This window comes from Antedon bifida, chromosome 2, assembly GCF_963402885.1.
Source record: "Antedon bifida chromosome 2, ecAntBifi1.1, whole genome shotgun sequence".
NCBI lineage: Eukaryota > Metazoa > Echinodermata > Crinoidea > Comatulida > Antedonidae > Antedon > Antedon bifida.
In genome coordinates, this window is record NC_136227.1 from 24,790,546 (window position 1) to 24,803,441 (window position 12,896).

The 12,896-nt window shown below is 31.0% G+C and overlaps 1 protein-coding gene across 1 annotated transcript; it reads right to left on the bottom strand.

The window, feature by feature from the left end:
• Positions 1-8,277: 8,277 nt before the first annotated feature.
• LOC144858680 (limbic system-associated membrane protein-like) lies at positions 8,278-12,157 on the bottom strand. Its single transcript, XM_078714777.1, has one exon. It carries the CDS (start codon positions 11,354-11,356, stop codon positions 10,016-10,018), a length of 1,341 nt encoding a protein of 446 aa, XP_078570903.1. The 5' UTR covers positions 11,357-12,157; the 3' UTR covers positions 8,278-10,015.
• Between the last annotated feature and the right edge of the window lie 739 nt (positions 12,158-12,896).

Genomic DNA, 12,896 nt, shown 5'->3' on the forward strand with positions numbered 1-12,896 from the left:
ATACATGTGAACACTTGTGTTTGCAACCCCTTGGATAAAATAATATATTTATATAAAGGAGAAAGTTAGATATTATAATATTTCTTTTCGATCATACAATGATAATTTTAAAATTAATTAAATCCTAAGAAGTCATACTACTGATTCAAAATAGTGACTGACTTACACCCTGTGGTCAAGACTTGCTCTTATGCTTATTTCCTCCAACATACAGAGTACATAGGACTATTTTTATTCATAACTGTTGAATTGCATCCCAATACACAGTACCTATTGGTATTATATCTAAAAATACAAAGGCAACTAACACAGATAGTTCCATATATACAGTACTCTCTTATAAATAGATGTATCTCTCCAATCTACTCCCAACTACCTAATCTAATAATAGTACTATTAGCATACTACTATACACTTTGTAGACAAGAAGTAAGTTGTATACACCTAGAGGACTTATGGTAGTACAGTCAAACGCCCTCTCACTGGCCCGGTCAACATAATCTATACCTAGATTATTGCAGTAATTAAAGTACATTATTACAGAGATTTTTTTTTTGTTGCAGAAATCAAAGTTATGTGTATAGAAAGCAGTACTCGTATTAAAAACTAAGCAGGTTGTACTCTTGAACGCAAACTGGCAGGATATTTTGAATATTTTTTATTGTTGAAATGAATGGAATCCTAACTTCATTTTCTACGAACTGGAGACGAAGACATATTATGACCCTTTTATTTAAATTTATTTGAATAGACCTCCATGTAAATTCATTAAAGGCTACATGATTGTTTTATATTTTAATATGTGATACTAATAGTAGAAAATTATTGTGTATAATGAGGACTAAGAATCTGATATTCACTTGCATTCTCATCTTTTTAAAATTTTATTTATAATGCTGGTAATGAGTTTAAAATTTAATTATATTGACTAGTTTTGATAATAATTATGTCCTTATAAATTCATTTACATTTCTTTTGTGTAATATAGTTCATATATTATGTATTAAATAAATTGGTAAGGCCCTGTACTGTTATTATTTAAGGAAAGTTTATATACACTTATTTTATGCCTACCAATATTAGTATAATTGTTTATATAAATATTTTGTCTAATTGCCTTGATTTTTTGTATAGGCCAATGGCATCAATGTTTTTCTCAAAGCAAATTAGCCTAATAATGCCACATTTAGACACATGATTCTTTGATTTCTGATATTCTGTACTTGTGTATGCATTACTAAAATAACCTAGTAGTTAATATATTTCATTTGTAATGTATGTATAAACATTCATTTTTTTTTCACATTTTTAAATTTAAACATTATTACAATACCTACCTTTCTGATATTGTTACTATTGTATGATATTTTTTGAGGCAGATTGTTTTCAATAAAAAAAAATTTTAACAAACAATTATTTTGACTTATACTGTACTATGTTAGTTCAGGAGATGAAGTGTGTGTGGGCAGAATCTGGTGTGAGGTGTATATTTGTCACTTTAAGACCTAAATTAGATGTTTTCTGAAGAAAAGAAGTAAAAGGATACGCTTTCAAACAAGTCCAAGAAGATTCACACAAAAATAATTACTTTCCAATAAAATAGTATAACAGTGTATATTACAGTACATTGAATAAACTCGAGCGGAAAAATAACGCACATAAAAAAACACTCATATTCTTGTCGAAAAGTGCCCTCTCTAGTTTTCTATTAATTTATTAATAATTATTATTAATTAATGAGTAATATGAACATATTTTTAACATTCAATGCTGGAAACTGGTTCTACTCCTAACAAAGTTTCATACCTCCAAATTTCATCAACGTATTCAAAGCACTTAAATAAATATCATTTAACATTACAAATCCAGGTTTTGATAGAATTTTGCTTAAAAACATATACAAAAAACATCGATAAAAAATACTTTTCGTATTCAAAAACATTTGATACTTGGTATAAATGTTCAATATAGGTTGCTCCATCCATATTGCAAAAAAAAAATAACTATCAAGCCATATCACTGATTTTTTAAATTTACGTTTTTACAAAATGTACACTTATGAAAGACTATACAATTCCAACTCATTTTTTTGAAAAAACAACCAACAAAAAACGTTCATGAATGCAATTTTGTTTCTGTGAATAGAGCAACCTATAGTGAACATTTATACCAAGTATCATCTGTTTTTGAATACGAAAAGTATTTTTTATCGATGTTTTTTGTATATGTTTTTAAGCAAAATTCTATCCAAAACCCGAATTTTTTATGTTAAATGTGATATTTAGTATTGAAGTGCTTTGAATACGTTGATGAAATTTGGAGGTATGAAACTTTGTTAGGAGTAGAACCAGTTTCCAGCATTGAATGTTAAAAATATGTTCATATTACTCATTAATTAATAATAATTGTTAATAAATTAATAGAAAACTATAGAGGGCACTTTTCGACAAGAATATGAGTGTTTTTTTATGTGCGTTATTTTTCCCCTCGAGTTTATTCAATGTACTGTAATATACACTTATACTATTTTATTGGAAAGTAATTATTTTTGTGTGAATCTTCTTGGAATTGTTTGAAAGCGTATCCTCTTACTTCTTTTCTTCAGAAAACATCTAATTTAGGTCTTAAAGTGACAAATATACACCTCACACCACCAACCTCCAACACACCAGATGCCCACACACATTTCATATCCTGAACTAACATAGTACAGTATAAGTCAAATTAATTGTTTTAATTTTTTTTTATTGCTGCCTCAAAATATATTATAAAATAGTAACAATATCAGAAAGGTAGGTATTGTAATAATTTTTAAATTTAAAAATGTGAAAAAAAACTTAATGTTTATACATACATTACAAATGAAATATATTAACTACTTGGTTATTTTAGTAATGCATACTCAAGTACAGAATATCAGAAATCAATGAATCATGTGTTTAAATGTGGCATTATTAGGCTAATTTGCGTTGAGAAAAACATTGATGCCATTGGCCTATACAAAAAATCAAGGCAATTAGACAAAATATTTATATAAACAATTAATACTAAGTAGGCATAAAATAAGTGTATATAAACTTTCCTTAAATAATAACAGTATAGGGCCTTACCAATTTATTCAATACATAATATATGAACTATATTACACAAAAGAAATAATGATTATCAAAACTAGTCAATATAATTAAATTTTAAACTCATTACCAGCATTATAAATAAAATTTTTTAAAAGATGAGAATGCAAGTGAATATCAGATTCTTAGTCCTCATTATACACAATGATTTTCTACTATCACATATTAAAATATAAAACAAACATATAGCCTTTAATGAATTTACATGAAGGTCTATTCAAATAAATTTAAATAAAAGGGTCATAATATGTCTTCGTCTCCAGTTGTTGCAAAGAAGTTAGGATTCCATTCATTTCAACAATAAAAAATATTCAAAATATCCTGCCAGTTTGCGTTCAAGAGTACAACCTGCTTAGTTTTTAATACGAGTACTGCTTTCTATACACATAACTTTGATTTCTGCAAAAAAAAAAAAAAAATCTCTGTAATAATGTACTTTAATTACTGTAATAATCTAGGTATAGATTATGTTGACCGGGCCAGTGAGAGGGCGTTCGACTGTACTACAATAAGTCCTCTAGGTGTATACAACTTACTTCTTGTCTACAAAGTGTATAGTAGTATGCTAATAGTACTATTATTAGATTAGGTAGATTGGAGAGATACATCTATTTATAAGAGAGTACTGTATATATGGAACTATCTGTGTTAGCCGCCTTTGTATTTTTAGATATAATACCAATAGGTACTATGTATTGTATGATAAAAAAGAAATATTATAATATCTATCTTTCTCCTTTATATAAATATATTATTTTATCCAAGGGGTTGCAAACACAAGTGTTCACATGTCTTGTTATGTATTGCACCTTTGTCCTGTCTTTATATGTTGTCCGTAATGTCACTGCACTAACGGGTGACCGGTAAACGAGCTTCGCTCTTATGGTTATCCATCCATATAAGTTGTTCATCTCTTATGTTCAGAAATTGAAATGGTAAATAAACTGAAACTGAAACTGTGCTTATGTGGTCCAGGTTGACGAGCCATGAATGATGGTAGTGCCAGTATACCGTGTAGTTTAGCCTCAAGGCAATACCATGTAGCTGGAGTAGCTTGGACAAATACAGTATGATAAATTTGTGCTGTGAAAGACAAAATTGTAGAATTATAAAGAAAATATTGTAAAATATAACAAGGAAATTATACTATAGTATAATTAAGGGGTAACCGTATAATATATAATTAATAATAATAAATGCAATGGCAATTAGGGCCTAGGTACTATTACAAATAAATTCATATATTATTTTATTATGATAAGGAACTCTGTTTTAGAATGAGAAAAAGCCGTCCCAACCCAGATTTGAACCCAGCTATCAATAAAGCTATAAAACAAAATAGACCATATTGTAGCCGGACTGGGTAGCGTAGACTTACTTGAGGCCTAGGCCTAGTACGATTAGCTAGAAAGAAGGATACAGGTCAACCCGTACCCATGCCAACTCGCTCGTACCCAAATTTTGGTTTACTTATATCCAAAATTTTGGCTTACTCGTAACCATCATGGGCTGGCTGCCTAGTAGTAGTAGTAGTAGCCTAGCCTAGCCTAAGGCAGCAGGCCCGGCCCTAGCCTACTACAACTTAAGTCTAGGCCTAGCCTAGGCTAGTACTAGTAGGCCTAGGCCTAGTAGTTAACATCATACATACGCCCTAACCCCCCTAGAGCCTAGTAGTAGCTAACCTACCTAGTACTCTACTAGCTAGGCCTAAGTATTAGCAGTAGTAGTTATTGCATTAGTAGTATTATTGTATTGTAGTATTAGTTGTAGCTGTCCGGTGGTCCTTGGTCACTTGTCTAACTAGCTACGTCTAGGCTAGATCCCCTAGTAGGCCTAGGCTAGGCCTAGTACGTAGTATAGTTATTCTTCAACAGTCACACAATTCAGATTCTGCCGCTGATTGCTAGTGAACAGGGGGAGGGAGAGAAAGAGTTAGAAGAACTGAAATGAGCCGTGACGTATAATAAACATCATACAAAATAATAATATAACTAACGAATCCGTATAATATAATAATGTTGTATGTTATAAAGTAAGGTAAATGGGTTTAATATAATACAATTATATTATAATATAATGTATTTTATTAATAATATAATAGTAAATGTTCATAATATAATGCCAAAACCGAATAATATAATACAAAAAGTCAATAATTTGTTACATTTTTCACATAATATATTAGAAATAGATATAATATAATGCTAAAACCAAGTAATATAATGCAAAACGTATAATTCATTACAATACAATATATAATATAATAAAAAAATGATATAATAATATAATATTTTGAATACTTCAGACAGCTGAGGCTTGCCATACTCATTGGTTGGTTTTTATTACGTTATTTCTGTATTTTTTTTTCTTTCACGATTAAAACATGATGTGAAATTCAGTTCGTTTGATACGATATAGCTAACGTGCATTTAGAGATTGTTTCATTATTGTTATCATGTGATTATATCTTTATACATAAAATGCATACTCAATGTTCACCCTGTTACGTTGGTATAATCAATAGACTACTTTGTTTACCATTTTGCTTAAACCGTAAAGTATGCATTCGAATCGAAAGACATGACTAACGGATTAACACAACCTCTTTCAATTGTATTGATGAATACTCATTTTAGGACGGATACCCTTTAAAATTGAAAGTTAGTTTCTATCTAATGAGGCGGATTCGAGTTAAATACGACAGTCATGCTTTCTCCTATTCAATGAAAACATCCACATCTAGTACAGTAGTCACATGTTATCCAGTTAATCCACTGTTTCAATCAAAACAACAACATGGATATACATTCATGTTGTGTAACATTTGTTATATAATTAAAACGTGTAAAAGCATTTATAATTCAGTCAAGCTTCCCCTACTCAATAAATACAAAATATCTATTATTTATCTATAACAGTACTCAAGTTTATATCTAAAAACCATAGTTTCAGGCATTGTAAGCCAAGCTGAACCCATCTATTCATGTCATATGCAGCTATCATGCAGAATATACCAGAAAAAATGCTGTTATTTCATTTCTCACCTGTTCAAATGTCGGTCACTTTAAATAGCAAATTGAAACATTCTTGTCGTTTGCCCACCGTGCAATTTGTTCAAAATACTCGTGAGTTGTTTTAAACATTGTATTATTTTGCTACTGTTTACTGAATTTTGTTTCTCTTTCAAAGTCGGTGGTAATTGCGATTTGACGGTTCAATAACTTTACTATTTATTCATGGCGTATAGTAAAATGTCATAGTAGTTTATTTAACAACAAGAACCGATTGCCGATTATGTATGTTGAATACAATATTCTAAATGAATCATTACTGTGATTACATAGACGTTTTTATTAGCGTTTCCACACAACCAATTAAACTATTTGATTCATTTCATCATAACATTATATACAAACCTTACTTAGAGTGCGACGGCAAAAACGCCGACAATGCAATGGGTATGCTGTTGTGTGTGTATTTGTATTTAAATCTGACCTAAGTACAGATATAGACATATTTTTACTATGTAAATTAAATAAACATGTTTTATTGACAAAATTACATGGTACCATAGAAAAGATAATGTTTTTAATGAAATTTAATTTTAAACATTTATTAGTTTTAAAATATTGTATTTGTTCTCTATAAAGCGCCTTGAAGCAAGTCATTGCACATGAGACGCCTCTGGTGTAAAATACTGAATACAAACAAAAATAGGTTAATTTTCTTGAATAGGCCTATTGCTATTTAGTTTGACAAAATATAAGCATGAATATTTCCCAGATTTTAATTATTATATTTGGATTTTCGGAATTACCTTATTCTTACTATAGTGTTCCAAAAATTATCACGAAATTTCATCATTTACTTATAATGTATTCAACTTTAAAGGAAACACCAAACTTATCAAGTGTAGTGCTTGAGTTATACTCGAATGGGTACTTCTCTCTAATCTTAAGGTTCTATCTTTGTCCATGAAGTTTTTCAATTTAATTTAATTCAATTGTATTATCGACTGATGCCATCAAGTGAAAAATCCGCATAAACAGACAATACTGTATAAATGCATATTAGAAAAAAATACAATTATTTACTATGAGTGTGATTTTAGTATGGCCCGGGAGTGCAGAAAGGGGTGTTAATACTGACGTTATACTGTAGTTGAGAGAGAGAGAGAGAGAGAGTGAATGGGGAAGGAAAAAGTGGAGAAAGAGAGAGGTCTTAAGCTCTGTCTACACTATCAAATTTTATGTGACAACAAAAATGTGATTTGCACACAATGGACATGATGATGTCATGTCACTACGGTACCATATGTTGGCATATCACTACCATATTTGGGGACATCACTATTTGTTGTCAAACTAGTTTGATAATGTGTGTAGACAGAGCTTTAGCATGGAATCGATTGGAGGAATGTCTTTTATTTCGAAGAGACAATTCTAATAATATGTGGAAGAAATTGATTCAAATGCTGATCCTTGGATTGAACAACTTTACAGATGAATTTTAGGATGAACATGTTGTCTTTTCGCAAAGGAATATTGTTAAGATCATAGAGTAGGTTGAGCAGGAGGAGGAGCAGTCATGCTAAACAATGGAAACGAATAGAAAATTTAGAAAGTTTGAAGGATAACGTCTTCACAGCTTACAACTACCGGTACGTATTATTTTCGGTATATTTACCGTATGAGTTTAGGAATGTCAACAAGTAATGGTGGAACATAATTCGCAATAAGACATACAAATTTTGAAAAACCAATGATCATGAAACATGAACGTGCATATACTGTAGTTTCATATTTCAATGAAGACACATAAGTCTCTGGTAATGGTACCGGTATATTTTCAAACTCAGGAAGTATTTTGTAATGTTGATTGTACAGTTCACTCTGAAAAACAGGCCTAGATCTATTATTATAGTTAAATTAATAGGTTACTTTTACAAAATATTTACATGTTTAAATATTTATTTGAACATCTATATTAGAAGTTGTAGTATATTGATATTACCAACGCTGTAGGATATCATTGTAATCACCATTTCTTAGGATTAAATAATTATTTTATACATACATATGTATATGTATATATGTATAAAATAATTACTTAATCCTAAGGCGATTACAATGATATTATACAGCGTTGATAATATCAATATACTACAACTTCTGGGATAAAAATGTTCAGCATACAGGTAGTATAGTATAGGTCTATTATAATGTTAATTGGTTTCTAGCGAGTTAACCTGTGCTGGTTCGTCCTTCATTCGGTCAAATTTAATGTAATGAACAATTATTGAATAATGTCCCTAATGCTTTACTGAACTGCTTAATTCTTAAATGGAATGCATTAATCAATTAAGAGTTCCGAATGCCTTTATCAGTCGGTTATAGATCCAATCAAAAGTCATTAATAAATTACCAGTAATGTCTAATGAACCATTGGCGATCATCATCGCTGGATACTCAGTTGATACGTGTATAAACTAACAGTGTTTGACTCTTATGCTTACTCACACATAAACACAATCAGTAGATACGACCTAACGAGATCAATTTATTTATAACAATAATAATTACTATTAATCTGGATTTCTACAAATTTATATCCTAAAACAGTACTAAGGTATGATATATTAGCCTGTGTAACTTAGGTAACAGCACCAAACCAAACCAAACCAAAATGTCTTCCCGTTTTCTTCTTCTATTATAAATGTTTCCATACTTGTTACTCTTTCTGACTATGTTTCACGAGTGAAAATTGCATTTAAGTAAGGTAGTAAATGGTTATTAAACGTAGTACAGATTCCCGACCGCATTTCATTTTCAATATTCATTCATTCATTCATTTGGTCAAAATATATCTGAGAATGTGTATAGGGAGAAAACGATTAAACTGTCACCACATTAAACAGAAAACATTAGATTCAAGATTTGATAATTCTTGCAAATATACAGCTATTGTAACCAGCATCGCTGTTGGCTTTATATACTTTTATTAAATTGTAATAGTTATAGAGTGTTGCGTGTTTGATCAAATTAGGCTTATATTGAATATTAAATTATTTTAGAGTTTATACATAATGATGTAGTGTACAGACAAATAAGGAATTTAGAAATGTGGTAATTACTTTGAGCATTTATACGCGCGCTATGTGTTTCTTGAATGCTGTAACTGGCAAAATGTCGGTATGTTTATAGTTTTGGAATAATTTCATAGCCTAAACAGTTGTTACTTGTTTTCAGAAGTATGCGCATATAACCTCTCCAATTACACCCAATGGAACGCCAAATAAAACTAACCAGAAAAGCTCTTACAGAACAGACTATTTATTGACATTCAACTTCTTTTTCTTTCAAATCATTCTAAAAATCGAGTCAATAACAATATTTACTACCCACAGAAGGCCTTCATGATGCTTACATTATTACGAGAATTTATACTTCTGAGACTTAAGAAACAAAGTTACTAATATTGCGTTTTACATAATAATCTCTCCTGTAAATAAAACTGTGCGTAAAATAAAACATCAATATTTCTATTGATAATAATATTTTCAATATTACGTATAATGTTTTTTTATCCTCATGTGATCGTTCTTTTGTCTTAATTAAAAGTTCCAAATTAATTATTTTTGATATTGTATTCATTACTAGTAAACCTATAATTATGCTCATCATCAATATTACTTATACAGTTATACTTATTAGTTATACAGTAAGACGTAGCATAATTATATACATGGTCCGTATTCGTGAAAGCACAGTTTTGAAATAAATTATTCCATTAGTAATAATGCTAAAAATTAAACTTAAACAATAAATACGGTAACTGCTTAAATAATATTATGACAATATATGTTATACTCCTTTGTTCCACTACACTGATGTCGCTCCAGTCGAATAATTTTTGGCAGAACAAGAACTTCCAGATTTCCGAGATTCAATTTCATGATAGACTGACTCAGACTCAATGTCACGTGGAACCTGTACTCCTATGGATCGCATACATGATCCATGTGGCATATGTAAAACTCTGTCCCGTGGCTCGAAGTAGACATCAGGTTGTGCTACAAGTGATGTGTTTCTAAAATCTCTGTTTGTGTGGTAATGTATACAACCTGCAAACATGATTAAAAGCACTAATAGAATTGTAGTACATCCACCAGCCACAGCCGTCACAAACGATAAGCTACGTGTTTTACTATTTTGATTGTAAACCGTTTCAGGTGCATGTGAAGGTCCAATTGGGGGTTTAATTGGAAATTCTAGAACATACAAAACCAACTTCTTACTACTTGATCCAACGTCGTTTGCTGCTATGCATGTTATTTCGTTTCCATTGTCTTCCGGTCTTGGATCATGGTATCGAAGAATTTGATTATCTGCTTCTAATCTAACTCGACTAGTCGGCAAAGAATAATTCCATGAATATGTCGCACTACTAGTTTGCGCCTCGCAAATAAAAACAGTTTCTCGCCCAACCTCAACAGTTGGACTACCTGATATATTTACAATAGGCTTGTATCGGACGTGCATAACCCTTTTGCATTCTCTACTCCATTCAAGGTTCGTTTCTGTAGTCAACTTACAAACATAAACATCTTTATTGTTCTCTGCTGTGGGAGTTAATGTTAATTCTAGTTTGATAATATCGTCTTCGTGTTTTTGTTCTAACGTATTTAATTCATATAAACTGCCATTAAACTTGTCTTTTTTATACCACTTCAATACAGGTGCTGGTTCAACCATTTCAGAATTACAACTTAACGTTATTGGCTGACCTTCTGTTGCTGTTGGAAGTTCTTCACATACAGGATATGTATCTCGCGGAATTTCCAATACTGTTAGTATTAGTGTTCTTTCCATAAGCACACCTTCCCTCGTTGTTATTTGACACACATATTCTCCTTTATCTGTTCTATCTACAGATTTTATTGTTAAGGTAAAAGTATAGTCTGTACCATCTTCATGTTCGTCTAAAGTATACCTTTTCCCAGACATATTTTCAGTACCTTTCCAAACAACAAGGTCGTCTGCATGTTTTTCTTTGACTTTGCATTCCAGGTTCACCGCATCATGCTCAACAACAGTCAAACCTTCCGAAAATTGACTAAATCGCACAGCTTCACATTTCAACAGCAAATAGAACAACATATTTACAATCAAAAACATTGCAGTACAGTCTGATTTAAAATGCATTGAGCTCTTGAAAACCATTTTTATTATAATGTTTGAAAAGTTCTAGCAGATTTGTAGATGTTGCTATTTGAATGATTATACGTTCACATGCATTATATTAAACTGCAGCTTTCTAAAGGTTCTTCACACAAAAACATGAGATGATAAATTGGTCGTCTTAATGATTAATCGTGCAATCGGCAAAAGAAGAGTTAATGGTAAAGCTAGGATTACCTGTAGAGTGACAACAAAATCCGTCTCATTTTTACCTTTAATTAGAAAGTTGCTGGAGAAAGATAGATCTACATTTCATTGCGTCAAGCATTGTACACTGATGAAACATTACAGCATGTTGACTTAACACAACCAGAAAATCCACAATCGTAATACGTAATGAATCGTATATAAAATGTTTAACAAAAATATTGATCAAATTATTAAAGTTCCTTTTTGTTGTAACACAGTTATATACAATACTGAAAATTATACACGCCTATACCTTTTTATAAAAACACGGTGTTAGGGAATAGTTTTAATGTTCAAAATATCGTTCTATTGATAGTTGATCAATGCAAGAATAATGTTGAACCACATTATTTAAATCACGTTAACAATACTGTTCCTTTACCAAATACATCAACAGGTATAATATCCACAATTCAGCAGGTTATGAAAAGAAACAAAGCTTAAATCCTTATAAAATGCAAATAACAAGTGAACTATCTGTTAACGTGAAGATAATGACTGGCTGTAGGCCTACGCAATTTAAACTACATACGATAATAACATAAGCCTGTTCCACCGCTCTAAATAAAACCGTTCGGCGTTAACGAACGCTGTCACTCTATAAATGCAGCGAGACCTGCCGCCTATCGTCTGTTAACGATGAAAATAAACAACCTAGGGTTTCAACGATCACACATAAGTAATCTAAAAGACGTCTATCGACAAAGTGTTGGGCAGCTGAAACGTGTCTTCTGATTCGTCAACACGATAATTATTAGAAGCAAACAACCAATCAACGTATTGCATCACAAATAACTTTCTCAATGTTTTTTTTCTTCCGAAAATTCAAATGATCATTAGGCCTACCATTGCTCGGAATATTAAAGTATTAGAAATATTTAAACTCATATTTGTTTAAATGTATTTACTTTTTGTTATATTCATTATCATTTTTATTTTATTTCATTCATTGACATTCTACAATCATGGATAATGCAAACATCTTCTCTGTTACTACATATATTTTTATCTATTTGTTTGTTGTTGTTTCAACTCAATATGTATATATCTAAAGGCAAAATAAGGGCGTGTGTTGGACGTTCGACTACTGATCGTCAGATCGAGGTTCGAATCCAACTCCCGCCGCATTGCTTGTATCCTTAGGCAAGATACTTTACTTACGTTTGCCTCTCTCCACCCAGGTGTATCCGGTTAGATCAAGACACAACTTTGTGCTGATTACTAGCTGCATTATGAGAGTATGTTTCCATAGGTGTTTGATCAGGAAAAATGACTTGGGTAATAATGTTCAGCGCTTAGAGGTTTCACAACATTAGGCGCTATATAAATCCAG